The sequence below is a fragment of the Carassius auratus genome, chromosome 16 (assembly GCF_003368295.1).
Source record: "Carassius auratus strain Wakin chromosome 16, ASM336829v1, whole genome shotgun sequence".
NCBI lineage: Eukaryota > Metazoa > Chordata > Actinopteri > Cypriniformes > Cyprinidae > Carassius > Carassius auratus.
The window spans coordinates 25,638,180-25,666,151 of NC_039258.1; the positions used below are offsets into that span (position 1 = coordinate 25,638,180).

Consider the following 27,972-nt stretch of genomic DNA (forward strand, 5'->3'; position numbering starts at 1 on the left):
TTCACCATCCCTGATGTAGAACATGTTTCAGTGCTCCTATAATAATACAATCAACCGTTCATAATCAGTTCTAGTGATTAATGTGTAAATTGGCGTCCTATCATTTTCATAAGCTGATTGATTGAATAGTTGGCAGTTCCTGTAAGTATTACAAATCAACTTATCGCAGTGAATCAACCTGTTCGTGATGGTTCTGGAATGTGGCTGACCAGGCCGTCATGGCATTGGTATGGAGATTGGCGCTCAACTGCGATTTCAGTTTTTTTTTTTTCTGCTTTTAAAGGTTGGCGCATTTCTCAAATCTCCAAAGTTCCCTATTTGGATCCTTGGCAGCGAGACTCATCTCTCAGTATTCTTCACTAAGGTGAGTTAAGAAAAGCTCCTTTCTTCCTTCCCTCACTATTCTACTCTCTCTCTCTTTCTTATCTGAAGCAGTCTGGCAGTTTTCTTTTATTTCATTATTGAGTGAAGACTCAAAAACACAAGAATGTGCTAGCTAATAGATTTAGTGCCTTAGACGTCTTCTGGAAGAGAAAAGAAGAAATAGTGGGGGAGTATGGGCTGGATGATGAGAGGCAGAAAGAGGTTTTTGGACTTATAAGGCATCCAGTGTGGTGTGTCCTGGCTTCAGCCCCCGTGTCATGCGGTCAGATTTGGCATTCCGACATGTTCACAGAGAGGGATGGCTAATGTGAGGTGTATCTTGGGTCTGAGTGGAAATGTCAGTTCATGTAACTGTAGTACCTGGTGTTAAAACACGTCCTTATGATGGATGTGAGCATTGTATTGATTCCACAGATTTCCAGAGTGTTGCCATTAGTGCTGAGCAGTAAACTATATCATTTTAAGAGCATGAAATTGATGTTGTTAAGGATGAGAAGTAGGGCTGTGCGAATAATTGAAATCGTAATAAAATCACTATTTGAGTGTGCGTGATTTCTAAATTGGCCCCGACTTCCCGTAGTATGATATCCGAACCAATCAGAATGCAGTGTCCCTAGGTGACGCGCGAGAACGGAGTTGGCATATGCCTAACTCCAGGTTCACAAGCTCTGTCTGTGATGCATTTTTTTTTTCGAGCACGTTAACAAATCAGAGCATTCACACTGCACCAAGGTTAGGTTGCTAGCAGGTACGTGCTCCACTGGCCGAAAGAGCCCCCTCCAGATGATGTTGTGCTCCCTAGATATGGCCTGGGCCCATCTTTCAGTGCATTTTTTTCAGCTGTTTTATTGTTGCCCTGTTGAAAGCCCTCGTCCCATTGCTTGGAGAAGTAATATCACACCTCAAGATGCACTGTTTAAGGTATCATTCAGGTTCACAGCAGAAATGATATGGGACATGCTATTCCCTGAGGTTTAGTATTCTGGGATAGGGGTATGGTCAATCTTCATACTCTAAGTATAATATGGAAATGTTGTCTTTTTAATCATTTTTGTTGTTGTCGCCATTTGGTAAAGTCACAATAATGCGTGACTTCTCATGTCTTGAAGCTTTAATAAATAACAGGAGAGCAAGGCTTTTTAAAAGCCACTGGATTATAGTGTTTACAGAGTTTTGTGTGTACACCCGTGTGTTTTATCCTTTACTCAACAGAGGAAATGCTTGTTTCTCACAAAGGTTTCCACCTGGAGGCAAATGAGATTGACGGCAAGCATTAATCATGGTCTTACACTTAAGGCCATTTACTGTCAGTACATTATCCTCATCCGGCGTTTGCCCACTAGAGACACTTTTTGTCCATGATTTGTTTCCTTCCTGTTCAGAAAATTTTCTGACAGTAATTGAGTACTCGTATCATTTAACTTGAAACTAGCCACTTTTTTTAATGCAGATCCAGCATAACCCAACTATTTTATTTATATTTTATTTTTTAATTCTATGAAATGCAGTGCATGTTTCCTTTAAATGTCAAAATATTTAAGCCAAATGTATACAGTTAGAAAATAACCAATGTTACCATGTTGCTGTACTGTAGGCAGTACTAACATAACGTCTATTATATAGAAATAGACAGGTCTCTGAACAGAGCTGGTTGATTTACTCTTAAAGCATAATGGACTTGAAGCAGCAGTGCTTTAATGTATTTGTCTGAGTCTTTCATCATTTATATCTCTCATCCTGATTAGAGCTGCAGGATCAAAATCCTCAGGACTAACAAAGGCTCATCTCATACCTCTGCCCATGAATCACCCTTCATTGTTCCTGTGTGTAGGCCAGTAGCATTGTGTGTTAAAGTCTGTTAGTATAGTAACTGTATAGTCAGTGTAGAGGTTTTCTACATAAGGGCTCTGGAAGTAAAATTTATGGTAAGTATCCATCTCATCAAAGTCATTTCACACTGATAGTTTCCCCCATCCTTTGCTCCTGCTTTTCCAGACTTCTTAGTGACTTCCTAAGTTTCTAGACCAAATCTTCGCTTGAGTACCAGTATAATCTGTTAGCCCCGGTGTAGTCAGATGCTGTGTGGGAAGTAACTAAAAGCAGCTGTGCTTCTAACATAATTGCATTCTTCAGTAATGTGACAGTATTTCAGCTTCTATCAAGAAGCATCTTTTGTCTGATTTGGCCAAGTGGTTTATACAAGTCACAGATTCATTGATTTTATGGAGTTGCTTCCCAATGTTCACAGATTTCTTTGTGCTGTTTTGTCTTCCACCTCACGAAAAGTGATTATTTAATAAATACTGTTTTGGTTATCACCGTTTATTAACCGCTCTCTGGAACACTTAATTTATATTTTGTTATTCGTGGCGTTCTGTGGTCAAATGTTTTTATATGATATGTGTTACACCAGTAACCATTGTCCAAGGCAACCAGTTTTCTTCATGCTACTTTATGGTTTCTCATATCACTTTGGTCTCCTTCTTCTCACATAGTACAATGATTACAGTCAAAATATTTCATTTCTCTCTATTTATTTAGGAAATACTTCAGTATGAGAGAAAGGTGTGCTTTTAATTTGTGAGCCTCTTGAAGTTGTCAAGAATCAGAATCAGTTTCAAAGACATTTCTCACTAGCTTTTTCATATAGGTATTTCTTCAGTAATATTGAAGATGAAGCATCTTGGTGGAGAGCTGACCCTCCAGCAGATTTGAAACATTCTCACACCCAGCTGCTCCATTCCCATGAGCTTTAGAAGATCTTAATGATTTAAGGGCCTGCTACTCTCTGCTCTCTTATGCAAACAGCAGCCCCGTTTCGTACACACACACAATCAATTTAACCCTTATGCTCTCAGGGCACCCACTTCTCTCCCTCCACCTTCTCTCTGGGGCTGGTTAGCGGAGCATAGCCTCAGGTGAGTAATGCCATGATTTCCGGTAGGAAAGGCAATCTTTTCCCCCCTAGAGCTCTCTGTGTGTCCATCTGGTTTAGTTTTCCCCCGCTGGAGTCACCAGTAGAGTCTGCTCTGCCAGGCCCCCAGAGAGGGAAAAAACTCTCAGGCGACAACTTGAAGAGCAGCTGTTAAAAGGATGCACACTAAAGCCTTCAAACTAAATTGGGTTGAGTTTGCATTGCCTAGTTAGCTAGCTTCATGATAAAATGTAGTTTATTTGAGCTTTTGATTGTCCTGAAACAGCCTATTTGTTGCTGTTTTAATAATTAAGAGTCCACAGTATCTTCTTGATAAACATGTCTGTGCTGTCTAACATTTATTGTTTGGTTCATTATTATTTAGAAAATGCAGATAAAATATTGGTTGATAAATATAAAATTTCTTTTAATTTAGACTAGTAACATGGTATCAGTACATTATTATATTTGACAGCTGTTCATTAGGTGTGGAGAATTTAAGATGGCTTTGTGGTTGTGCTGGTCTAATTTTTGGTAACTGTTCTGGCAGTTTGTCAGTGGCATCCTAAAAAGTTTATTTTAGACTTAAAAGATTTTTCTCCCATGGGATTTGTCTGTTAATGCGGTTTGTTTGTAATGTGTCATGGAAGGTGGCTTTTTTTGCCTTTCTCTGTGTGTGCGCATAAGATAGGTGTCTCTGATGACAAGTTTTAAGCCCCGTCTCCCTACGGATCCATACTCCCGTTACCGTCTTTGTTTGTCTCTTTGTCTCTGCTTTTAGCTTCTAATAGGGTTTGTGTTCTACTCTTATCTGATTTATGTGCACACAAAGGAGCAGACACTATACAAATGACCTTTCACAGAGGTCCTGAGAGGGCCCTGGACACATACAAATACAGCAGTGGTCACTAAAGGAATGATCTCAGGTCCCAGTGGACGTACAGCCCCACACACCCTGAGGACAGTGAGTAATGGAATAGCAGCTTTTAGCGCAGCACACTGGTAACTATAACCATGTATAATGCAGAGAAACACGATCTGTGACTACTGAACCACAGTACCCCTGTTTATACCAAATCTGATGCTTCTCTTGCTCACACACCCACTCACAAGGTGATTAATGGGTCTGCTGACGCTGTGGCCCATGTTGGACACAAAGATTATGGTGTCCATCTTCGAACGCTTTCACTTTTTTTACTACTACTTTTTTACTTCCATAGCTGCTTTTAAGCTCTGTTTTTATTTGAGGTGATGAGCTTCACATCCCTTATTTCCTTCCATCCTGCTCTGTCTCTCTGGAGGCCCTTTGTCTGTATCTAAGTATGGGATGTTAACCTTCTCGTCCCTCGCTTCCTCATTCCACTCTTCAGACCACGTTCTGTCTCGGATCTGATGAGGTTAACATCCACGTCTTTTTACAGATACCTTAGTCTTCTTCTCCTTCTTGTCCACCCTTCAGGGGCCTGATCCCTTCTTATACCCAAAAACCACTGCAGCCGGCCCTTGGCTCACAAAGCTGTTTTCTTCCAGTTTCCAATTCAGCCCCCTACTTGGTGCAAAATACTTTGTTGATGGTGCTACAAAAATGAGGGATGTTATTTTATTGCTCTGTTGCAAAACATGGTGAGCTACCTATGGAGAACGTATTCTGAGGCAGCGTAGGTATGCTTTTAACATGAAAGCTAATTTCCCTCTGAGGAGAAGGCAGTCTACATTTTACGTTTAGTCATTTAGCAGACACTTTTATCCAAAGCAACTTACAAATGAGGACAATGGAAGCAATCAAAATCTATATGCTATTATATAATTAATTAAAAAGAAAATCAATAGAATACAAAAAGAATAGAATTTGAATAAAGAGTGCTAGAGTTAGGGGGTCAAATAAAGATGGAAGAGATGTTTTTTCTATTAATGCAATCAAATTAATTTGAGTTCAGTAAAAGAAATTAAGCTAGTTGGAGGAAGCAAAACAAAAAGTTTATACATTTGCAATTCCTTATGTATTTATTTTTGATTTCCCCAAGCATTAATATTCATGAAGATTTTTTCATGATATTTATTTTGAAAAGAAATAGATCTGCAATCCATTGATAAAACAATGTGTTTAAACGAAGTATATATATTATATACATATACTTATTATTATTATTATTATTATTATATACATTAATTACTATACTAAAAATACTACTTGGTTTAAAAACGTATCAATCAGACAAAAAAAACTGAAAACTATGAATTAGTGTTGGGCGACATAGTCATTTTTAAAATCGTCAAATTTGTCAAGCCCATGAGAATATTATCGTGCATGGGTGGAGCAAGAGATGGGAGAAACTCACTTCGGATGCAACTGTCATATCGCATCTGCGCACGGAAGTTATCAGTCTAAATGTTCTGCAAAATCAGTCAACTGTGAAAATCAATAATAGATTTAATTTTAAAGTCCAACAATTTAACACTAATATTGGACATTATCGCAGATGAATCGCCTTCAATAATGAACGCGATATGGCGTAGCTTGTCAGCAATCTACGGCTCTGTCTATTAAATGCCACTCCAATTATTAGCAAGTGATGACGATTTTAGCGGTGATTACCGAAGCAGCTTTACTGATTAGATGCGCATGATCATATCGTTAGATATATCGCCCAGCCCTATTCATCATAAAATATTCGTAAATGTAGTGATTTAAACTATTTAATTATATTTAATCTTATTTATTAGTATTTATTTAATTTAATAACATGCTATCATCAAACTATTAAAATCGATGTCAAGCATTTAAAGTTGGCCACTTCTGGTTCTGTACAAGGTTCTGTAATGGCTAGGATGTTGCCTTAGAACGCAACTGCCTGTGTAGGTAATAGTCAGTGAGTCAGCTCACTAGGTTTTTTAACAGAGTTCTTTGAGAGGAAAAAGAAACCACATTGCTGGTAAAGTCGTCTGGTGCACTCCACGGCTCTGTCATCCTCTGCTAATTTACTGACTACATGTCCCCAAACACAAACACATGCCTTACTTTTATGAGTCCCACAGGAGCTTACCTAACTGCAGCAGTCATGCTTCTGTCGAGCCCTGCTTTGCTACCGTGAGGAGCCCTCGATCTTTTGCATTCCCACATAGGACCACCGTGTTCTCACAGTGATAGTGCAACAGTGAATGTTACCCGAAACCAACACGGGTTCTGATTTCTGTCAGCTTAAAAGACTTTAATCATCACGTTCTTATGTCTTCAATGAAAGGATGGCACAGTGGATATACACTAACATATGTAAAAGAACAGAATAGGAAGGAAAATAATATCGCTTAATAGATTCCAGTCTCATCAGACACCGTGTGTTTCGAGTTTCATCAGACAGTTGTCTCTCAGAGGCATTGTGCTGTCTGACACATCATTAATCATTCCTTTTAGTAGGATCTGATCTATTATACACGCTTCAGCTTTGTAGTGCAGCACTTACGCACATATATGAAACCACAACCTCTCAAAGGGGTCATATGATGCGATTTCTATTTTTCCTTTTCTTTAGTGTGTTATGTAGCTGTTTCTTCTTGCATAATGTTGTGCCGCCTCTGGTTGTCGCAACCACGTGCAAGTGTCACTTCCATTAGAGCTTTTAGTTCATACACGTGAGCATAAAGTCATATTACACAATCATATCTCTGTATGAATGAATGATGTGTAGTTTTCGTTTACTACACACACTGAAGTGCATGATGCTCGCAGTGATTTCAGCATCCAAAGTGTTGCCAAGGCCGTGGTTTTCCCGCAGAATTGGGCTACTTTATCACTGATGCGGTGGGTTAAAGCGACCCCTGTAATGTGATATTTAGGATTCTGATTCTGAAATATGTGCAAGTAAATCTATTTGGTAGTTTAAACACTTATATCGACCGTGTTAGTTGATCTATACCAGGTGCTGGGCGCTGCCATGTTAGTTCGCTGATTCAGAGTTGTGGGATTTACAACACAAATTCATCCTCTCATACCGAAACACATTGAATTAGGTCTCTGGTAAACACGGAGAAGGGCAGAGTAAACTTTATAGTTACCTACACAATCTGTATATGATAGCAATAAAAACATGTCAGATTATATTTGTCAGGATCGTTATTGAGGTTTCTATCAGCATGTATTTTACAAAACTAAATTGTTTACTTGTCTGTATTTAGATGTATGAAACCTAAAATAAGCATTATATGATTGAAAACACTGAATATTTGTGCTTAGAGCATCTTATCTGGTACTGAGCCAGCCAAAGCAAGAAAGTGGATTTAAATTCAGCAGTTGATGATGTGACGCACTTAAATTTCTAATCAGCCAAGGCTGATCACACCGATGTGATCGTACGCGTTAAAGGGTTTAAAAAAGATTCTAGAAAAATTTGAATGGAATTTGGGAATGTTCAACTTCTATTTTTTACTATTAATTTTATAAAAAGTCTTAGCTTGGTGCTAATGTAGATGGAATAAGGAATCATTAAACATTTTTTTACAACAGAACAGCACCATCCAGATGTTCAAATTGGTGCAATGCATTTTATGGGTGACCAGGTTTTCTTTTTTTTTTCTTTTTTTTAAACCTAGGAGAGTAGCTTACAAAGCTAGTTGTGCAAAGGCTATTTAAAAAAAAAAAGGGCCAATTCGAACTTTGCTATGACAATCTGGAGCATATTCTAAATCGGCTTCTGTAAGTGTGTTCTTAATAGTTTAAGTATTTGCTATTGACCGTTCAAATGCGTAGTTTTGCTCCGTTTAGAGTATCGTGTTTTGTGTGTGTGTGTGTGTGTGTGTGTGTGTGTGTGTGTGAGAGTGAGAGAAAGAGAGAGACAGGGTCAGATTACAGTGGCGTTAGCTTTCTTAATCCTGGCTTGTGTACTGCAAACACATAAGAGCTTCATCACTGTGTGTCACGTGACTTTTTTTCCTCTTTCATACTGATGGTAAAACTAAGGACATTATTTACTGTCTTTAGATTTATGTTGAAAGTTGAAGCTTGCCATTATGGAAAAGGGCGTTACATTTGTTGGTTTTTGGCCAATCAAAATGCACTGGGGCAGCTAGCCAATCAGAGCAGACTGTGCTTTTCGGCAGGAGGGGCTTTGTAGAAAACGACTTGTTTGAGAGAGGCGGGGCATAGAGGACCTACAAAAATGTACAATTCTAGAAAAATAAAAGCATGTCAACATATTCTACTACACCAAATAATGATTTTCAAAATCCAATCACAAGACCCCTTTAAAGCTTGTTTACACCAAGAACAATATATCTATAGCATCCACACTTGGATTGGGCGATCCAACCAAAATCTTTTATCACGATATGTGTAATTTTATTTCACGGTAACGATACATCTAACAATATAGTTCTTTTTGCTTTAAATAAGGTCTTTATGATATCAGAACCTTTGATACCATAGGAATTTCATAATTCTTGTCAGCAGCATTAATATGACAAAAAAGATTGTTAATTGAAGACAAGTAAACATTTGGCTATTAATTAAGAATAAGAAACCTAATTAAAATATTTTTCTCTCTAAAGTTGTTGATTTAACATGGATGACAGCAGGATTATTAGACGGCCTTGTCTTGAATTTTTTATCTCTGTCAAGGCTATACTTGGCTGCATGGACAAACATACACGCACTATGTTATACCCATGGGGCTCGTAATACATGCAGGGCCCCACATCCTCTCTTAACCCACAACAATGGCCTCTTCAGCAACACTGACGCCTGTACAGGGAATACTTCACCAACAAAAGCTGTAGACACAAAGAGAGAATGACAAGGAGATGTGGAGATAGTGTTAAATGTAGAAACGGACAGACCTCGACTTTAAGAGCGAGACGCCAGAGAGAGTAAAGAGTATATGTAATAGTCTAGTCAGTGACCCAGCCGGCTCTGAAGTATCGGGTGTCTAAACCACTGCTGTCTGATGCTGGTGACATTTTCTCTGTCGTGGAGAACTTCAGAGGAGCAGATCTACCTGTAGTTTGAGTTACAGTGGTCTGGTTGCTGTAATTGGTAATGTGACTATGTAACTGTTGCTGCTGCTTTGATGTTGGTTAAACACTGTGCTTGTTGTTCAGAGTTTGACTGCTGAGAGGACCTCCATAAATGGGTCTTCACCTCAAAACCCATGAACCTTTGCAACTAACTAAACCAGACTCTGTCAGAGATACCAATCCTTCCTGCAAGACCAATCGCATTTGATTGAAAGACTTTAGTGCTTGGGCTGTATTTATGTTTTTATTTATTTATTTTATTTTTGTTCGTTAGGTTTTTTTTTTTTTTTCATGAGCAACACGTCATTGTCTGCACTTTCACTGATAGTTGCTGCATTGCAGATAAAGTTGAAACGCAGGTCACCTAAAACTAACAAAAAAATGATCTGTGTCCACATGAACGTCCCTTTTGATTCTGCTAGAGTTAAGTTGTGAAATGGAGATGGGCCAAGATAAAATCCGCTGATGATTCTGATCTGGATTTCACCTTATGATTTTTACCTCACTAGAGCTGGAATGTATCAGGCTGGCCTGGGGTTTGTGTAGATGACAGGAGTGTAAAAAACACGTTCAGTCTAATGTACAATCTCACACCACCTTTTAAGGTTAAACAGTTTTTATTCTAAGCTTTCTAAAAACAGTCAAGCACACTCTTTTCGTCTCGTCTGTCATCTGCATCGGACTCTCCTTATCACAGATGTGATACATTGTTTAATCATATGACTTTCTTAGAGTTGAGGATGAGGTCTCTTTCTTTATCTTTTTCTGACATTATTTTACTCCAGCTTGCGGACTTGTATAAGTAAAGTACTTTTCACATTTTTCTTTCACATTTTCAACCATTGCCTGTAAATGCTGGTAAAGGGATTCTGTTTGAGCGTTCATGACATTTGTGTACAGTGTCCAGGACATTTCTTAAGTTCAGTAATCAGCATCTATTGGCTTTTCTCGCTCCTGTGTGTGTGCCGCCTCTCTGATCTCCATCTATGGCCTCCAACTGTTGCCTTCTACGGCGCGTGTGTGCACGCGCATGTATTTGGGTCTCTAGAAACTAATGAAAGCCAGATTCAGGATTCTTAACATGTGACTCTGCTTTACAGATATGTTGAAAAATTATGCTCCCTGAGCCTGTTGATAAACAGCCATATATAATATCACTGTATCTAAGTGCTCGGGCTGCAATTGGGAATGCTACCATTGCCCTGACAGAAATGCTGAAGGCACTTGGCTGAAAACATCTGTATGACTAGATTTTCCCTTTACTATGTGTAATTTAACACCATTTTAGACCATGTTGCTTTTTTTGGTCAATAAATGAAGCTTTACTTAGTTTTTGTCCCCAAAACTGTCCAGAATATCAGGTGTGTGGAGAATCTGACTTCAGTGTGGCTCCAATGGTCCGTCTGGGTCCGATCACTCATCGCACAGAACCATCCTGCCTCGAGCTGAAGTCTTTACTCGGCACACCACTCTGTAATTCCCCTCTATTAGAGAGAGAGTGTAGTGTGTGTGTGTGTGTGTGTGTGTGTGAGAGAGAGAGAGAGAGAGAGCGACAGGGAAACGCTGACTCAGCAGGGTTGATTACAGGACTGGTTGTGTTGTTGTGGAGCCACAATGTTAACATCAGCGGATCAGCATGTTGTTTTTGTCACCAGGGGTCAGACTTTATAACTAGACATGCACTCGTTTGCTATTAGCATGGAGCCACAGTACATGTTTGTGTGTGAGAAAGGTAATGTGGAGGGATTATGTGCACAAACGTGTCATGACTGATATACTTGATGTCAGTGCACACGCACAAAAAAAGGATGATGTTTGCAAGCATGTTGTGATTTCTAACCAATCATCATTCTGCTTCATTGACATTCTCCGCAATGACTGGCCTTTGTCTATATCTTCATTATGCAGTGCAATGAAAGGCGGTTTGCTTACCCTCATGTCATTCCAAACCAGTCTGAATTTCTATGTTAAGTGGAACATAAAAAAATAAAAAAATTTGAAGAACATTATTTCTGATCTGTTGCATACAATGAAAGCATAAAGTGAGCAGTTATTTGCCTCAAGTTATTAGTCTTAATGATTAAAAGAATATGTTTAAATATATAAAATAAATTCTGTTTACTTTAGTTGATATTCACAATGCAGTGTTTGGATGTATCAATTTCTGTTAAACAAATATAAATTAATTGCATAAATTGTTGTTCATTTTCATTTGTTTTTAGATTTTCTTTATTTGTAATGTACAGTATATGAAGTTAAAAGTTTCCCTTTATAATTTACAATATTAATTTGCAGCAAGAATGCCTTAAATTAATCAAAAGCCAACAGTAAAGTCTTTTTTTAAGTGTAATGTAATGGAGAACATTTTAAAACCTATTTTAAAGTTCTGTTACTCTACAAAGAAAACATTGTTTTTGACTTTAGAGTGGCAAACAAATTAAGTTGATTTTGGAGTACTAAATATTAACCCCTAATTTTTTTTTTTACTTCTCCTCCTTTGTGTTTCACAGAAAAAAGAAAATCATATGGGTTTTAAAATAATGAAATGCTACTTTTGAGTCTGTCAGCTTGTTTGACCCATGTTTAAGAAGCAGATGAACTTTTTCAGAGTTCATGGCACATGACTTAGCTATTGAAACTTCTGGCTTTTATAATTAAGCACTCGTCCAATTTTTCTCTCAGTCTCTCACCACTGCTGAGCTTTGAGAGACTGCTATACATTAAAATGAACAAATCTTTTTCATTTCTTCAGGAATGAAGGTTTATGACTCCACATGGCCTCAGGCAAGAGCTCTGAAAGTTTAATTTAATTTTGACTAGCTGCCATTAGATTGTGGAAAGGTCCGGTTTAACTGTGTGGAGTACTCGCTCAGATTGTGGTATTAAGACGAGCAGTATCCAGCTGCAACTTCTCCTTGTCATCTACTTTCTCTTTCCTTTGTACCTCTTTTTTCTTTCTCATTTTATCTCCCCTGTTGCTCTGTCCCTCTTTCTTGGTGTGACTGTGAGCTGTATATTTGTTCTTTGAAATAAGAGGAGATATTTGTGAGTGTTACACTGAAACCATACTGTGAAAGTATACAACCTGTGTTTATATTCACTCTTCCATGACCGTGTGTGTATGTTCATTGCTAATGTTTGTTCTTTTTGATTGCTAAACACTTCATATTTAACCAGACTTCTAGATTTCTAGAGTGGTGGTTGCCAGGGTGTCTCAAGGTATTCTGAGTCCAATAGATAAAATTTTTATTCTTATTATTTCAGAAATCAGGTCAGAAGGCTGTTGTCAGACTGCTTGTGCATTCAAAAATCTCACTAGATGATTATTAAAATTAATGGCAAAATGAATGTTTGGAAATCTAGACTGATATTTTCTACTGATACATTACAGAAAAATATTTAAATAACTGTCCGAACACCATTCTTTGGTGTGAAAATACTAACGTGCCTAAGACTTTTGCACCGTAGTGTATGTATAGAGTACATATAATTAAAGTAAATTTAAATAAGTGTAATTAAAGTATGTGTTCATATGTGTTAAGGGCTAGATTGTCGCTGGAGGAAACAGCTGTGCTGTAATGAGCGGAACATCTGAAACTTTACAGTAGATAGGAAACCAATTGCTCCCTTGTGACCTGTTGTAAACTGTATTAATGACAAAGAACTGCACAGATACAGATATTCTAACAATCTGTTGATAAACGCACTGTGTCCTCTGTTTCTGTCTGAGTTTGCTCGCGCTGCTCCACTGCGGATTGAAGAGCAAACTGAAAAACTGGGAGGAGACAGGTCTGCTGCCATTTTTATATGAAATTTAAGGGGACTGACTCTGAGGCGATCATGAATTTGTGTACAGTTTATGGAGCTAAATGCTATAGCCCCGCTAAAAAAAGCCTAGCGATGCCCATGCTTCTTGTGTATATTTCAGAGAACCAGGACAAATAAATCAATCAATAGCTCAGGCATTTAAGAGTCACTGAAATCTGCATTCTGATTCGGTTCAGTGCATACTAGTTCCATATTGGCACCGGGTTTCGGTACAAAACCCTAGTAAGTGATAACTTATAGCTTGATTCCTATATGAGGCTAAATGGCACTCTGAATGATATTGGAATGTTGTGATGGAAAACTCTGTGAACTGTTTTTAGCTTTACGTGATTCAGCTGTGCATGCTGACTCTGCATATTTTTCAGCTTGAGTTGTTTTTACACACATACAGATGTGATTTGTTGTCCCAAGTCCCTCCGGCAACACATCGATGGGGCAGTGATCCCGCTGTAACTCAAACATGAACAAACACACATGGATCTTGGTTTGTTTTCTATTAATCAGCAAAGTTCGCAGCCTGTTTGTGAGTTTTGCGCTTGTGGGAGAGAGATAGAAGACTGTTTTCATTAAAAGATCTGTGAGCTTGCTTGATGGAAGGACAGTTTTGACATTTATGAGTTTATCTCTTGATCAGTTATACATGCATACACGCACACACCCAAAGCTGGTCACACACTCAGTCCTTTTGCAAACACACACACACAAACAAATCGACGCCAGTACAGTTCATATAAACATTTTCAGATTTTATTGTCATATATTTCTGCAAGGGCTCTTAAAGCACATTGCATCATCTGTTGCAAAGTGCCTTCTCAAAGAGACTCTGCTCAAGGAGTATGAGGTCAGCTCTCCCTCATCCTCAGAAAAATAAATTAACTTATGAATGACTTTATCATAATCTCTATATCTGCCATAACTCTCTTTTCAATTTAATATTTCCTTCTCTTTCTAGGAGATGGCTTTGGTGGCCCCCGAGTCTCCTTCAGAGCAGGCTAGAAGAGTCTTCCAGACCTTTGACCCGGAAGGTAAGAATTTCATCTATTGAGTATGTTTGTGAGCCTGAAAAAGAGACTGAAGAAACTCAATGTCAACTCAACCACTGCAGCTGAGTCAACTTGTCCTTCACTGAGAGGAATATGAGCTTTATCTCCACAAAAGCCAGGGCACGTTTATTGTCTCTGCAGCTTAGCAGGCAGTGCAAAGATCCTACGCTTACTGTGTTTGTTTATACTTTACTGTAACTGAGGAAATAGGAAATGAGAAATAAAAGACTACATTTGATCTGATACAAAGGCTTCATTTTAGTGGGGTATAAGAGTGGTAATTTTCTTCTACATGGAATTCTAAGTGTGTGTGTGGATCAGTTATGTAGTTTGGTGGCTACGTTTTTAGGTTTAAAGTTAAGCCCTCGATTCTTTTTGATAACTCTCCCACAGTATCTCTACACAGCCAAATATCAGTCATAAAGACCAGACTACACACTCGCACACTCCCTCACATCCACCAACATACATTTTCACTGCCACGGTTTAAACATGCTTCAGCTGACAAGCCAAACCTGAACATATGAAGTGCAAAACTTTCACACAACTGATCTCTAACAGAGATCCTGATATATAAACCACAATTCCCAAAGTATAATAGAGGGGTAGTATAGCTCCAAAATTCTCCAAAACTAAAAATAAAAAAACACCCCTCAGGTCTTCATGAGGCAGAAACCCTTTATTTTTTGGTTTGTTTGGTTCGCTATTAATCCCACCTAGCATTAAATCTTTTCAAATATACTTTTATATTGCAATGATTTCACAATCAATCTTCAAATTTATGTACAAACATAAAGACAGTATATTTTTTTTATATTTGTTTAATGGCATCTTTTTTTATGACTGAATGCCAGTATCGATGATTTAAATACTTATTTCACTATAAAATAAGCAATATTTAACCATTGACTATAGTCATTCGACATTAAAAGTACAATTTGTAAGATATTTGTAGTAAAATATTAAAAAAACACTAGGCTAGTGTTATATATTTTGTCCAGCTGATTACTAACAATATCTCAGTTTTCAACTATTTGTAAATCATGAGAACATTACCATTTTAAACAGTGGCACGGTGCAGTGCAGTCGCCTGTCAATGACATTAGTTACCCTTTGTGACCACTTTTATTGATGTAGAAACCATATGACAACAGTGTCTGTGTCAATGCGGAAGTAGCTTCGCGACAAACTTCAACTAGAAAGAGATGCCGATCTCGCTTGTATTTTACTCGACAGGTGAGTTGTTTTGATTCGTATCTTTACAGAAAACATATGCTATTATAACGATCAACAAGATTAGTATTATGGGACATATATGCCAAACACGGAGCATCGCATCTCTAGACCCGCGCGAGGATGCGTCTGATCCATCGTCTGATCGCGTCTTTGCATTGACTTTGTATGTAATCTACTCGCGCAAATCGATGAACTCGAGTTAAATCCATGATTTATCTTTCCGTCTGATTGATGGCCAAAAGCGGTTGGGTAGAAGACAACAAATCCCATTATTCCACGCTCCACCTCCTCCATGCGATTGTTATTGTTTTGATTGTGCGCCCTCTCGTGGCAGGTCCTACAACCTGTACCTTTAAAGTATAATTGAGTTATCAATTTTAACCCATTATAATAAACGTAATATTTACCTGTGTCCTTCAACAGGAACATACAGAAATTAAATTGAAGTTATCAAACACTAAATTCTAAATTAAATATAGAATTCTTAAAGCTATAAAAGTATTTTTTTCCTCTTTTTTTGTCCTTTGATTAATAGACATCATAGCAGCTGGTTATATTAGGTTGTTTGGCTTCTATTTCTTTAAGGCACTGCTGAATGTGATGTAGATCTGACACACATCATATTTTCTCTAAGCTATAGTGCACGCTGAAGCCTTTGTGCGTGCAGTAGAAGAGCACGTGCTGTGAGCACAGTACCGTTTCACACTCGTTTGACTCTCGCCTGGCGCTGAAGTGAAGTGGAGCGCTCGTCTGAAACATACTACAAACTACAAACCTTTGAATATTATGTAGACTCCAAATTTCTATCATTTTTCAGATATTTATAAAAAACTCACTGATTTTCAGACTGAATGTCCTATATATGATTAACAGCCAACAGTGTTTTATTTGTGAGCAGTTCTGGTGAGGATTTATGGGGAGGAAAGTCTCGCATGATGATTTATCATTTAAGATGGTCACTGTGCTCAGATGGCAAAGTCAGCAGTGTAGCTTTATGAACAAACCACTGATGCTCCTTTAGTCATATGCAGTACAGTATATCTTTGCCTATATATCCTGTTTGGTTTTTATCCCAGAGTCTGTTGCATGAAGTTATATATTTCTACCCTACTTCCTCTAAATCAAAAGCAATAAATATTAAATCTTAGACTCCTGATGATAACATAGAGAATAGGAAGAGGGGGTGTTTGGTGGAAGAAATGAGAACCTGGAGCAGGTATATCTGTCAGGTAGAAGATGTTTGTGTGTGTATCACTGAATGTGTCACCGTGAGAACACCGTGAGTTTTCTTCTAAAGTTTTGATTTAAAGTGTCTAATTTACAGCGCACACTCAAATTGTCATCAAAAACAAGATTAGATGTTCTTCTTTGGCATCTTTTTTGCCTTTTAACGTCATAAACAACATTCCTGTTCCTCGCGTTAATAAGAACAATACTTGGTGTGCGTGCGTGCATGCGTGTGTGCATGAGAGTCTGTGTATTTTAGTTAAATTTCAGTTTCCCGCACTTCGAATGTGTTTATATCGACTCCAAACACAGACAGTTTAGGCATTAAATTAGATCTTTCACATGCATTTCATTTGTCCACAAAAGAAAAAGAAAACTTGCATCTTACAGTCTGGTTATGTAGATAAAATACTAAAGCGACATCGAAATCAAAATTAGCACGGTTTACTTTCCAAATAAATGCCCTTTGTCTTTATATTAATCAGGGCATTGTTTTAAAAAGAAATTATTTTCGTACCTTGTGTAAAATTCATCCACCAAGGTTATGCAGTTATGAAAAAAAAAAAAAATATATATATATATATATATATATATATATATTAGATAAATTGGGCAATAAATTAAGCTCACTATAATGATCCAGTTAAACCCTGATGGATTGTACCACCCCACATCATTTCTCACTGAATATACTTTCACTCAGAAATGTATCACATTGCTGAAGTAATATTTTGTGTATACCTTTTTATGACAGTATTATAGAAGCTATTTTAGCTAAAGTTTCTAATGCATTATTCAAAACGCCTAAGTGTATCTAATTTCATGCTGTGGTACAGATATTTATTGTTCTTAATCCAGTCATTGCAGGAAAGTTTAAGCAGAGAGTTCATTTTATAGCAAATGGAAAAGAGTCAGCATACCAGCTGCTCTGCAAACATCCTGTCTGACACTTGGAGACCAGAGAGGAGAAAAAACAACATACAGCTCTCATTTATCAGCCGTTGTCTTAGCGTGTTTATGTGCATATGTGTGCGTGCTCGGCAGAATGGCTTCAATTAGAGAGATGAAACTCGTGTTTTATATTGGGCATAAGACACCAGTGGTCTGGGTGCTGATCAAGACTCTCAGAAGCGCTAACCATCTGCCTCTCTTCTTGTTCCCTCATCTTCAGATAATGGGTTCATTCCAGACACACTGCTTGAAGATGTTATGAAAGCGTTGGATCTTGTCTCTGAGCCAGACTAGTAAGTTTGTGTGTGTGTGTGTGTGTTACAGTAATGTTTTAATGTTAATATTATTTGAATAGAGTACAGTTATATATTTTAAAGTAATGCAGTAATTATTCCCCAGTAAATATTAAATTAACCCTGTTTACTTTCCAAATAAATGCCCTTTTGTCTTAATATCAATCAGGGCATTGCTTTAAAGAGAAATTATTTTCATACCTTGTGTGAAATTCATCCACCAAGGTTATGCAGTTAAGAAAAAATATATATATTGGGCAATAAATTAAGCTGACTATATTGATCCAGTTAAACCCTGATGGATTGTACCACCCCACATAATTTCTCACTGAATATACTTTCACTCAGAAAAGTATCACATTGCAGAAGTAATATTTTGTGTATACCTTTTTATGACCGTATTATAGAAGCTATTTTAGCCATTTTTTTATTTACCATAATAAGAACGTAACATAAAATCATGTTTCAAAAACAGGAAAAAAATCTTACCAACCCCAATTCATGTACAGCAAACATTATATCTCTTTTATTTCTAACACAACAATGTGACATTTGTGTTTGTCATAAAGTGATCTGAAGAGGTTTGTGCATAATATACCAGCTATGATCCCTCTGTTTGCACAATTTGGGTTCACATGCCATTCAAACAGACTCATTACTCTTGTAGAGCAATGAAGAGGAATAGCCAGTTAAGTCCCAACCTTCCATGTAAAGCCTGTTTAAAGCCACTCACCATAGTCCCTTTGAAACCTTCACCTCTTCTCAACCAGATTCTCACTGAAATCTGAGCAATTTTAAACCACCTGCTGTCTTACATCAGCCTTTGACAGCTTGAAAGACAACTTCAGCCTTTCAAAGGGTTTGTTATATGAAAGTTAAATTGACAGAATAAAGTTTAGGTCATGTGTTTGTTTTTACACGGCACTCTATTCTGTCAAAGCAGTTTAGTCAAGTGTCGATGAAGTCTGAACACTCTTTTTGACTCTTCTGAAACTACATACAACATAATCAGTGTTTTGGCAATTGCCAATTTTTATGTGTATGTTAAAGTGACCTGTGATCACATAAGAAAGCATTTATCATCCTCTGATTACAGAGTTTGTGTGGGAGAGAGTTAGTAATGTTATCAGTCTCGCTGTATGACTTTAAAAGGAAAAGTCTGCCCCGTTTTTAAAAACAATATTAGTCAGATTCCAAGCATTACTCACTGTTATGTTTAGTATCTGATCATAATTCATGATTATAGCTCATTTTGACGACTGCCTCAGACAACACACTTCACTGCTGAAGGATGCCAATGAGCAAAACATGCTGAAAACATGCAACATGCGCACACAATGAGCTACACCTTTCATGCCCCCCCCCCCCACCTCTCTCTCTCTTTCTTCCTCAGTGTGAATCTGATGAAGAGTAAGCTGGATCCAGAGGGGTTGGGAATAATTCTGCTAGGCCAGTTTCTGCAGGAGTTCTTTCCTCACCAGGTAATGATACATGTATCATTTCTCTCTTTCAAGATGATTAAACATGTTTACCAAGATCAAAATGCTGCATGAGTGGACAGCTCACTAGGCTTTGATACAATCAGAAAGTGTCTCCCTACTTGTGGATATATATATATAGAAAAAAATTATTGTATGTACCCTTGTTGGTGACTGCAATCCCGGAATAAATGTCTGTAAATTCATAAAAAATAAAATAAAAAACTCTGTTGAAGAATGAGAAGAGAAATGTCAATTATGAATATAATAAAATATTTTTTCTTTTTAGTATTTTTCCCCCCTCCTCCTGTAGTTAATTTACAGGCTTTTCTTTTTTTTATGTCATGTTATGGTTTATGTCACGGTTGTTAGCATTAACCATCAAAGGATTGTTATGAGATTGAGCATGTTTCTGTAATTGTGATAGTAAATTATAAATGAAAGGACAAGGTAGTTTTGGTCTATTAAAAGTTAAAAAAATCATGAATACAATTTTTCTTTTTTTAAACCTTAAAGTAACCACAAATTAGCATGTAAAGCAAGTATCTTGTCCCTGATCTGTGCAACTTTCTCATCTTTTTTTTTTTACCCCTTACATTACTGTTTGCATCCCTGATAATGAATTAATAGAGGTATCTTATTGGATGACAATGAGCTTGGCCTTCATAGTAATTTATATACATTTTTTTCAAAAGGTTTTCCTTTATATTGTTTCTACATAAGTTTGGGATTTAAATATTTTTAATTTAAGTTTTAATGTTTTATTTGTTTGTTTTTTTGCATTGATTCACAGCCCCAGTTATATATACCCAATTTCTGTATGTGCGCTATACATATAGGTTTTTTATAGACTTTATTAGGTTATCATGCCATTAGTAACATGCTAACATCAAACTCTATTGAATCTGTATCTGTATCAGCTGTGAGTTGAGTATTTGTGGTGTACAGAGGGGCTGCCTTTGTAATGAGTTTAAAATCTGTCAGTTATGAGTTACATTGGTTAGGATGCTGCCTATGAAGGCAGTAGAGTATGGAAGCATATGGGTAGCATTATTCAATTTGGGATGTAATATGCAAAATGACAATGCAATATGTAAAATGGCAATGCATTTCTGTATTTACATTTACATTTTTCAATACATCTGTGCAACGTTTGGTGCAAAATGAAAATGAAAATTAAATTACCTAATTTTCATTTGCCATTTACTACACCAGTTTTAATATGTAAAATGAATATTAATTTTAACGCTTTATAAGTTGCAAAATTAAAATGAAAATGTATTACAGAAATGATTAGATATGTCTAACATGTTCAAGCAAAAACTGTGGCAAAATGATCATTTAAATGCTATTTTTCTTAATTGCATTAACACTCACAGTCAAGACACTTACGATTGCATTTTCATTCGGTGTCCCGCAATGAATGTAGCAAAACTCAATGTGCACATTGAAAATGCATTCCGAGCCGATCACGTGTCCCCGCCCTCGCGCCACGTCAATCATTGTGTGAACAAGGCGGGGCTTACAGAAGGTCAGAGACTCAAGTCTCAAGAAGAGGATTCAATCAAGTGAGACAACATGGACAAGACAGTTGGTCCGTGTATGTTTTGATCATTTCGGTTTATGGCTTCAATATTTCATTCGCACTTGTGGGCGGAGCTGAAACGCTGCTTTCATCTGATTGGTCGAATCGGAACGGTTTTCATCTGACAGCCTTCAGCTGAAATGTCTGAAACTACACTCACTGTTAATTAGCATAATATTTGAATCAGATGTAGCTGGGCACATAATTCGTGCCGCTGAGACCTGCAAATTATTTCTAGGTTGTAGTATTGTATGAATATTGTCCCACTGATAAAAACAGTGCAAATAGTTCTGTCCCTTTGGATAACAGTAAAGTGGAAATAAATATAGTTACATTTATGAAATAAAATTAAATAGGATTTTTTGGGAAGGTAAGTCTGGCCAGTTATACAAGCAACACGAGTCGGATGAGTCTAAAGATATGAGCTGAATTGGGTGAAACATTAAAGTTCTAGTCTGTGTCAATTACTCTCATAATAAATAATAATAATAATGTTAACTGTATTTTTCGGTATGGCACTGGACCATATGTCACATTTATTCAAGACCAAGAGAAAACATTACCGTCTCCAGCAGCGAGAGGGCGCTCTGGGGTAGGCTACAGGAGCACTGAGCAGCATAGAGCTAATTTTACTATTTTTATTTAGAAATGTAACTATATTCATTTTTACAATTATTTATTAATGTCACACACACACATACCTAGTGCCTTATGACTTAAAAGATGAGAGTGGTAAATGTTACAGACATGGAACTGTTCAGTCTATTATTGATTTTAATTTCCACTTCACTGTTATCCAAAGGGACAGAACTATTTGCACTGTTTTTATCAGTGGGACAATATTCATACAATACTACAACCTAGAAATAATTTGCAGGTCTCAGCAGCATGAATTATGTGCCCAGCTACATCTGATTCAAATATTATGCTAATTAACAGTGAGTGTAGTTTCAGACATTTCAGCTGAAGGCTGTCAGATGAAAACCGATCCGATTCGACCAATCAGATGAAAGCAGCGTTTCAGCTCCGCCCACAAGTCCGAATGAAATATTGAAGCCATAAACCGAAATGATTCTTGATTGAATCCTCTTCTTGAGACTTGAGTCTCTGACCTTCTGTAAGCCCCGCCTTGTTCACGCAGTGATTGACGTGGCGCGAGGGCGGGGACACGTGATCGGCTCGGAATGCATTTTCAATGTGCACATTGAGTTTTGCTACATTCATTGCGGGACACCGAATGAAAATGCAATCGTAAGTGTCTTGACTGTGAGTGTTAATGCAATTAAGAAAAATTGCATTTAAATGATCATTTTGCCACAGTTTTTGCTTGAACATGTTAGACATATCTAATCATTTCTGTAATACATTTTCATTTTAATTTTGCAACTTATAAAGCTTTAAAATTAATATTAATTTTACATTTTAAAACTGGTGTAGTAAATGGCAAATGAAAATTATGTAATTTAATTTTCATTTTCATTTTGCACCAAACGTTGCACAGATGTATTGAAAAATGTAAATGTAAATACAGAAATGCATTGCCATTTTACATATTGCATTGTCATTTTGCATATTACATCCCAAATTGAATAATGCTACCCATATGCTTCCATAGTAGAGAGCTAGGCAGCTCACTAAACATAGCTACCTATCCTATCATGGCTATCCTGCTGTCTATTTTTGCTCTCCCTAGATTCTTGCTCTTGCTCAACATTGTTTGCTTTTTCTTAGTTTTTTCATTAAGTTCAAATAAACCTACAATCAGCCCCAGATTAAATCTATGTACATGTAGCCCCTCAGAGAGCGAGAGAGCGGTGGAGGGAGAAGCTGACGGTTATAGTTGGCATGGACTTGCAGCTCCACTGCTCTGTGTTAAATAGATTAGGGCTTTAGGGATACAGGCAAAAAGGCCTCAATTTACCATCAAATCAAATACTCTAACCCTATTTCAGGCCCACTCAAACACATGCACACACAGTCCGCTGTTGTAGTTTTGGCAGCGAGGCAGGCATGCGGTATGGGGGCTAGACAGAGGTATTTGGCTCCGGTCAAGACTCTGTGCTTGGGTTTTGCTGCTGGTTCGAGCTGGTCTGCAGAGCCCTGGAACCAGTTTCCAATCAGGTCTTTTCAGCAGCTGCATGAGGTGTGGGGGGTGTATGTGATTGTTTTTGACTTAAAGCAAATGTATTCCAGTTTGCTGTCAGTCTTGAGTAAGTCATTCCATATAAAACCATTCACTGAACCATTGTTTTATACTCTCTTGTCCAAGTTTATAGAGTGTGCTTTGATGTGTTTAAACTGGAATTGGACGTTTTGGTGAAGTTGTCTTAACTCATGGAAAAGTTTTTTCCGTGAGTTCCTATGGATGGAGTTCGATCAAGGCAGTATATGTCACAGTGATGAAGGACACATAGAGCTGTTTGCTGATGTTCCACAGACCCGATGATGTACAGGTCTGCACTGACACGTGTCATCTCTTTTTTTTCAGGATTCTGTGATCCCAGACTCATTTCCTGTGTATCACTATAATGGCCTGAAGCAGTCCAACCACAATGAGAAGGTAAGGCACACTCATGCTCATTTTGTAATGCCCAAGCACACTTTAATAGCACATATTGCCTCGGCTGGCATGGAAAGCCTTGGTGGGTCAGTCTTATCCTGTCTGATCCCTGGGAGGTGGAGTCTGTGAGCCACCCCGTCCAATGGCCCACACCACTATGATCTCTGACAAGCTTTCCAAGTCATTACTGTGAGTGTCGACAGCTTTCGAGACTGGCCAGAGTATATTGAAGCCACAAAAATCTGAAACCGTTTCACTGGACTAATGTCTCAGGCTCTCGGTTCCCCCTGTGTTCTGATTTGTGTTTATACAAAGTCAAACCGGTCAAGATGATTTGCATCATTTAAAAGACACATGGTCAAATGCATTTTAGTGTGATATTATTTTCAATTCGACTTAAAATTTTATAAATTTTAGCTTCTTCTGTGGTTTTGTTAGTCATCGTTCAGTTTTATATTATGGTTTCATTTTCATACATTTTAGTTTCAGCTATTATAGCAAAGTTTAAGATGACAAATGAAGTTGTCATCATTTTCTCTTATGTCATTCCAAACCAAAATGAGATTTTCTTTCTTCTGTGGGGCACAAAAGGAAATGTTAAAAATGATCTTTGTTGGTTCTCACATGTCTCCAATATTAAACTGGCAAAACCGGAGTACATTTTTAAATGTGCTTTAAAAACCAACAATATGCAACTGAATTATTGACCAATATTTTAGCTGCTGTTAACATTTTAGTTGTCAAATATGCTATAATTTTTAAGGCTGTAACGGTTTATTTTATCTAGATTTCCTTTTTTTAATTCAATTTATTTTGTTTACACACAAGCATTTGAAACAATAGCTTGTTTGTTTTGGTAGTTAAAATAATTATTTAAAAAAACTATTGAAAAAGTCTCCTTATATACTTTTAATACTCACTCTGATGTTGTTCCAGGTGTTTATTCTCATCTCATGTTCTCTATAGTGCCACTGTTAGTGCTTTTTCTGACCATTGTGAACCATTGCCCATATTCCATGCACATCTCTGTAAAGAGTGCTAATGACATTTACACATGCCATCCTTTTTGCACTAGTGCACTAGAGAGCACCCCTGACTGCCTTGTATGTTCATTGATCACTGTGTGCGTGTGACCCGGAACTTAACGGAAGTGCATGTGTGTGAGAAGGAGATTGACAGAAGTTTAGGGGTAATGGGTAGGAACTGCCACATCAGGCCCCTGAGGACACACAGTTACTCTTCATTACTCTGGCAAACGCATTAGCAGCAGTAGTAAAGTGTGCAGCCTTTGTTGTTCAGGTTTCCTCTGTGCCACTCGTATATTCACAAGGGCCCTTTCTCAGGAACCAAACACCTTGCAAAAGGTGAAGAGCTCCTCTGGCTCGAACAAAGATCATACTGGCACTTGGAAGCAAAGCGCAGACTGCCTTTCTGTTCAAGTCATATAATCATCCGAAGGGATCTGCTCTCATTCCGTCTTCCTCCAGGTTTTCTGCTTCTTGTCACTTTGTGGATTTTGGACCACTTTCTTTCTGCAGTCAGTATAATTCGATAACAAGTACTACATAAAGAGTACTTGACAAAAGCTTAATTTATAAAATTTGTTACTGCTGGCTGTAATCCAGTATACATTCATTAGATTTTAGCTAGGATACATATACAGGTTTTCACAGGATTTGAACACTATTGCTCATTCCTTGTTAAATATTTCAGATCATTTGATTGAATTCAGCTAATATTAGGGATGAGGTAATATTAATGGAATGGGTTGTCCAATAAAAAATAAGCTCATAATTTATTTACCCTTAAAATATAAAAAATTCAAATTGTAGTAAATTTTCATTGCTGAAATTATGCATCTTATTTACTCTTTCATTTATAGTGTGACGTTATATAGGTCTATATCAGCTTTATATAGGATCAGTCAATTCTGGATGTGGTACTTGTTCAGTCACTGCCTTTTGAGTCCGTGTGTAGTCAGGCTGACATTCTCTGACTGATAAGGAGCACGCATGCATTTGTTTTAGTCTGAATATAAAGAAAAGTTTATTTTAAAGCATAGACTATGAGCTGAACCCAAGCCCAGCTAACCAACAGCAGACTGTTATCCAAAAGAGTCCAAGCCAAAGAGTCCAAAAACCTTCAGAACATGTAATCTGGCTGACCAGTGAAAATATTTGGATTACTTCAAGTAAACATGCATAGGGTGTTGACAAGGTTTATAAAAATGCATGTTCTAACACAGAGAACCCGCTGGTCAACCCGACCAGAGTTGTCTGGCTGCAATGATGAATCTGTGCCTTCTAACAAGATACAGGGCTTTATTGTGACTTGAAATGCCTGTTTACTGATCACAGTCCAGTCAGCTGGAGGATGTCGCTCTTCTTTCCATTTCATTCTACTGCCAAGAGCTAATGCACAGCTCTAATGGGGATTGATGGGGTTTGGTAAAATGGGCAGCTTGAGAAATATTGAAGTAATGGTTGTAGTAGAGCCAGCTGAGCCGAGGTGGTTTGCAGATCATGAAAGTTCAGATTTGAAAACTTACAGTTCAAGAGATTAACTCAACATCCTTTACTTTTGCAGTCTTAAATAAATCTTACATATTTCTGTAGTCAAAAAAGCATTAATGCATGTTTGTTTTCATGGATGGTTCTCTTAACTCTGGGATGGTTGATGACAAAAGCAACTTTTTTGCTGAAACACAAGGTTGAGCAGAGGTTAGGTGGCTACTTAGAAGAAAAATGACAAGTGGAGTCTTGCTAATGTGTGATCTGATTCCCAATGGTTTGGACAGCGCCATTTTGGCTGTTAGCATGTCTGAGGCTCACTGCATAATGGGCTGATGATGTTGGTTTTAGAGATGTTTGTGGCTGCCGCCAGAGGGAGCGCCATGGAGCTTTATGGCTTTTGTTCAAGACGGGGTTGAATAAGGCAATGCCTAAAGTAAGTTGATTGGCCACTGGATCTCCAATCATGCTCACTATTGGCACCAACAAAACCTGTGAAGCACACATTTATATAAATGAATGGATTTTCAGGTTTTAGTTTTATAACACAATTTACAACAACAAAAGAGCAAAATGAGGGCGCATGTTAATCGTGACACTTTGTCAAGGGCAGATTCCTTCCTGGCAATATGATGCCCTTCATATGGAAGTCATCGACTGTCTCATGCCTGATGATGTCATAGCAAGAGGCCAGGTCTGTAATGAGACTCATACTGAGTGAGACACATTGGCATTCCCAGAAAAAACAGGCCATGGTTTTATTTAGAGGATAAGGTAGTGATTGTACATACACAAAAGTGCTGCATGTTCACCCGTTGTGTTTCTCTCTGCCAGGTGAGTTACGTTGAGGGCACTGCTTTGGTCATGGGTTTTGAGGACCCCATGGTACGTACGGATGACACCCCGGTCAAGCGCTGTCTACAGACCAAATGGCCCTACATCGAGCTCCTGTGGACAACAGAAAGGTCGCCCTCCCTCAATTAACCTTTTATCTCTCACCATTCACCCATCAACCTCTGGCTACACAGCCTGCTGACTTCAGGAACGCTCTTAGGACTCCTTGCTCTCTCCGCACTACATTTAGAAGGCCAACACGAGACCTGATGTTCAGAGGAGAGACGATGCTCTTCGCCTGACACTCACACAAAGCATCCGGTTTGCTTTTTACACAGCTCAACTGGCTTGATTATTGGGCTAATTTTGTGTTTAAAGCCCAGGTGTTTCTTTTCTTTTCTTTTTTTTCTAAATTGTTACTTTGTTGCCATCTCGTGTGAATACCAAATGTATTTGCTTTGCAGGTGTTCATATAATTTTTGTTAACTTTCAACATGATTTTGTTTACTGGTCTGAAATAAGTCGGAGTAATTTATGGAATTGTTAATATATTGTTTTGTTTTTTGGAAGTTTGATTGTCAGCAGTTGTAAATATTTAAGGGATCATTTGACCAAAGGCTCTGGTTGGACATAAAGTATTTGTGTTTGTCAGTGGTCAGCATAGGACCCACTATATTGTGCAGCACTCGGCCCTGAGAGGAAGTCTGTTTAGACAGGTTTACTAAAGAATGCACTACAACCCCATGCTGGGCACCAAACGACAGTGGAGAATCGGGCAATTTTAGTATTTAAACTTTGAAGTAACAACCCTCCAGGAGGGATTCCCTGCATGAGAGAGAAGAATAACACTGACAAACGCTCACCCTTTATTTATTCTGATCCTAATGGTTCACTAAAATAAACACTTTTGTTCATCACGTCTGGACTACAGTGTGTTTGTCTTGTGTATGTGGTCCTGACTGAAATATAACACACACAAAAAAAGTTCTAGCATTTTATTTTTTTAAATCACAGAAAAACTAATCTTGTCAATCAGACTGTCTTTCTTGTTTTCTTATGCTGTCAGAAGGGGAAGCTGTAGGACATGGAGCGACAGCGTTAGGAAGGAATTTTAGGCTACACC

General features: G+C 37.8%; 1 protein-coding gene across 1 annotated transcript; it reads left to right on the forward strand.

Moving 5' to 3' along the window:
* Positions 1–27,766, forward strand: LOC113116603 (ubiquitin carboxyl-terminal hydrolase MINDY-3-like). Its single transcript, XM_026284836.1, has 6 exons — positions 1–364; positions 14,085–14,157; positions 17,810–17,882; positions 19,276–19,363; positions 23,434–23,505; positions 26,850–27,766. The coding sequence occupies exons 1-6, from the start codon at positions 230–232 to the stop codon at positions 26,997–26,999; spliced, it is 591 nt and encodes a 196-aa protein (XP_026140621.1). The 5' UTR covers positions 1–229; the 3' UTR covers positions 27,000–27,766.
* The last annotated feature ends 206 nt before the right edge of the window (positions 27,767–27,972 follow it).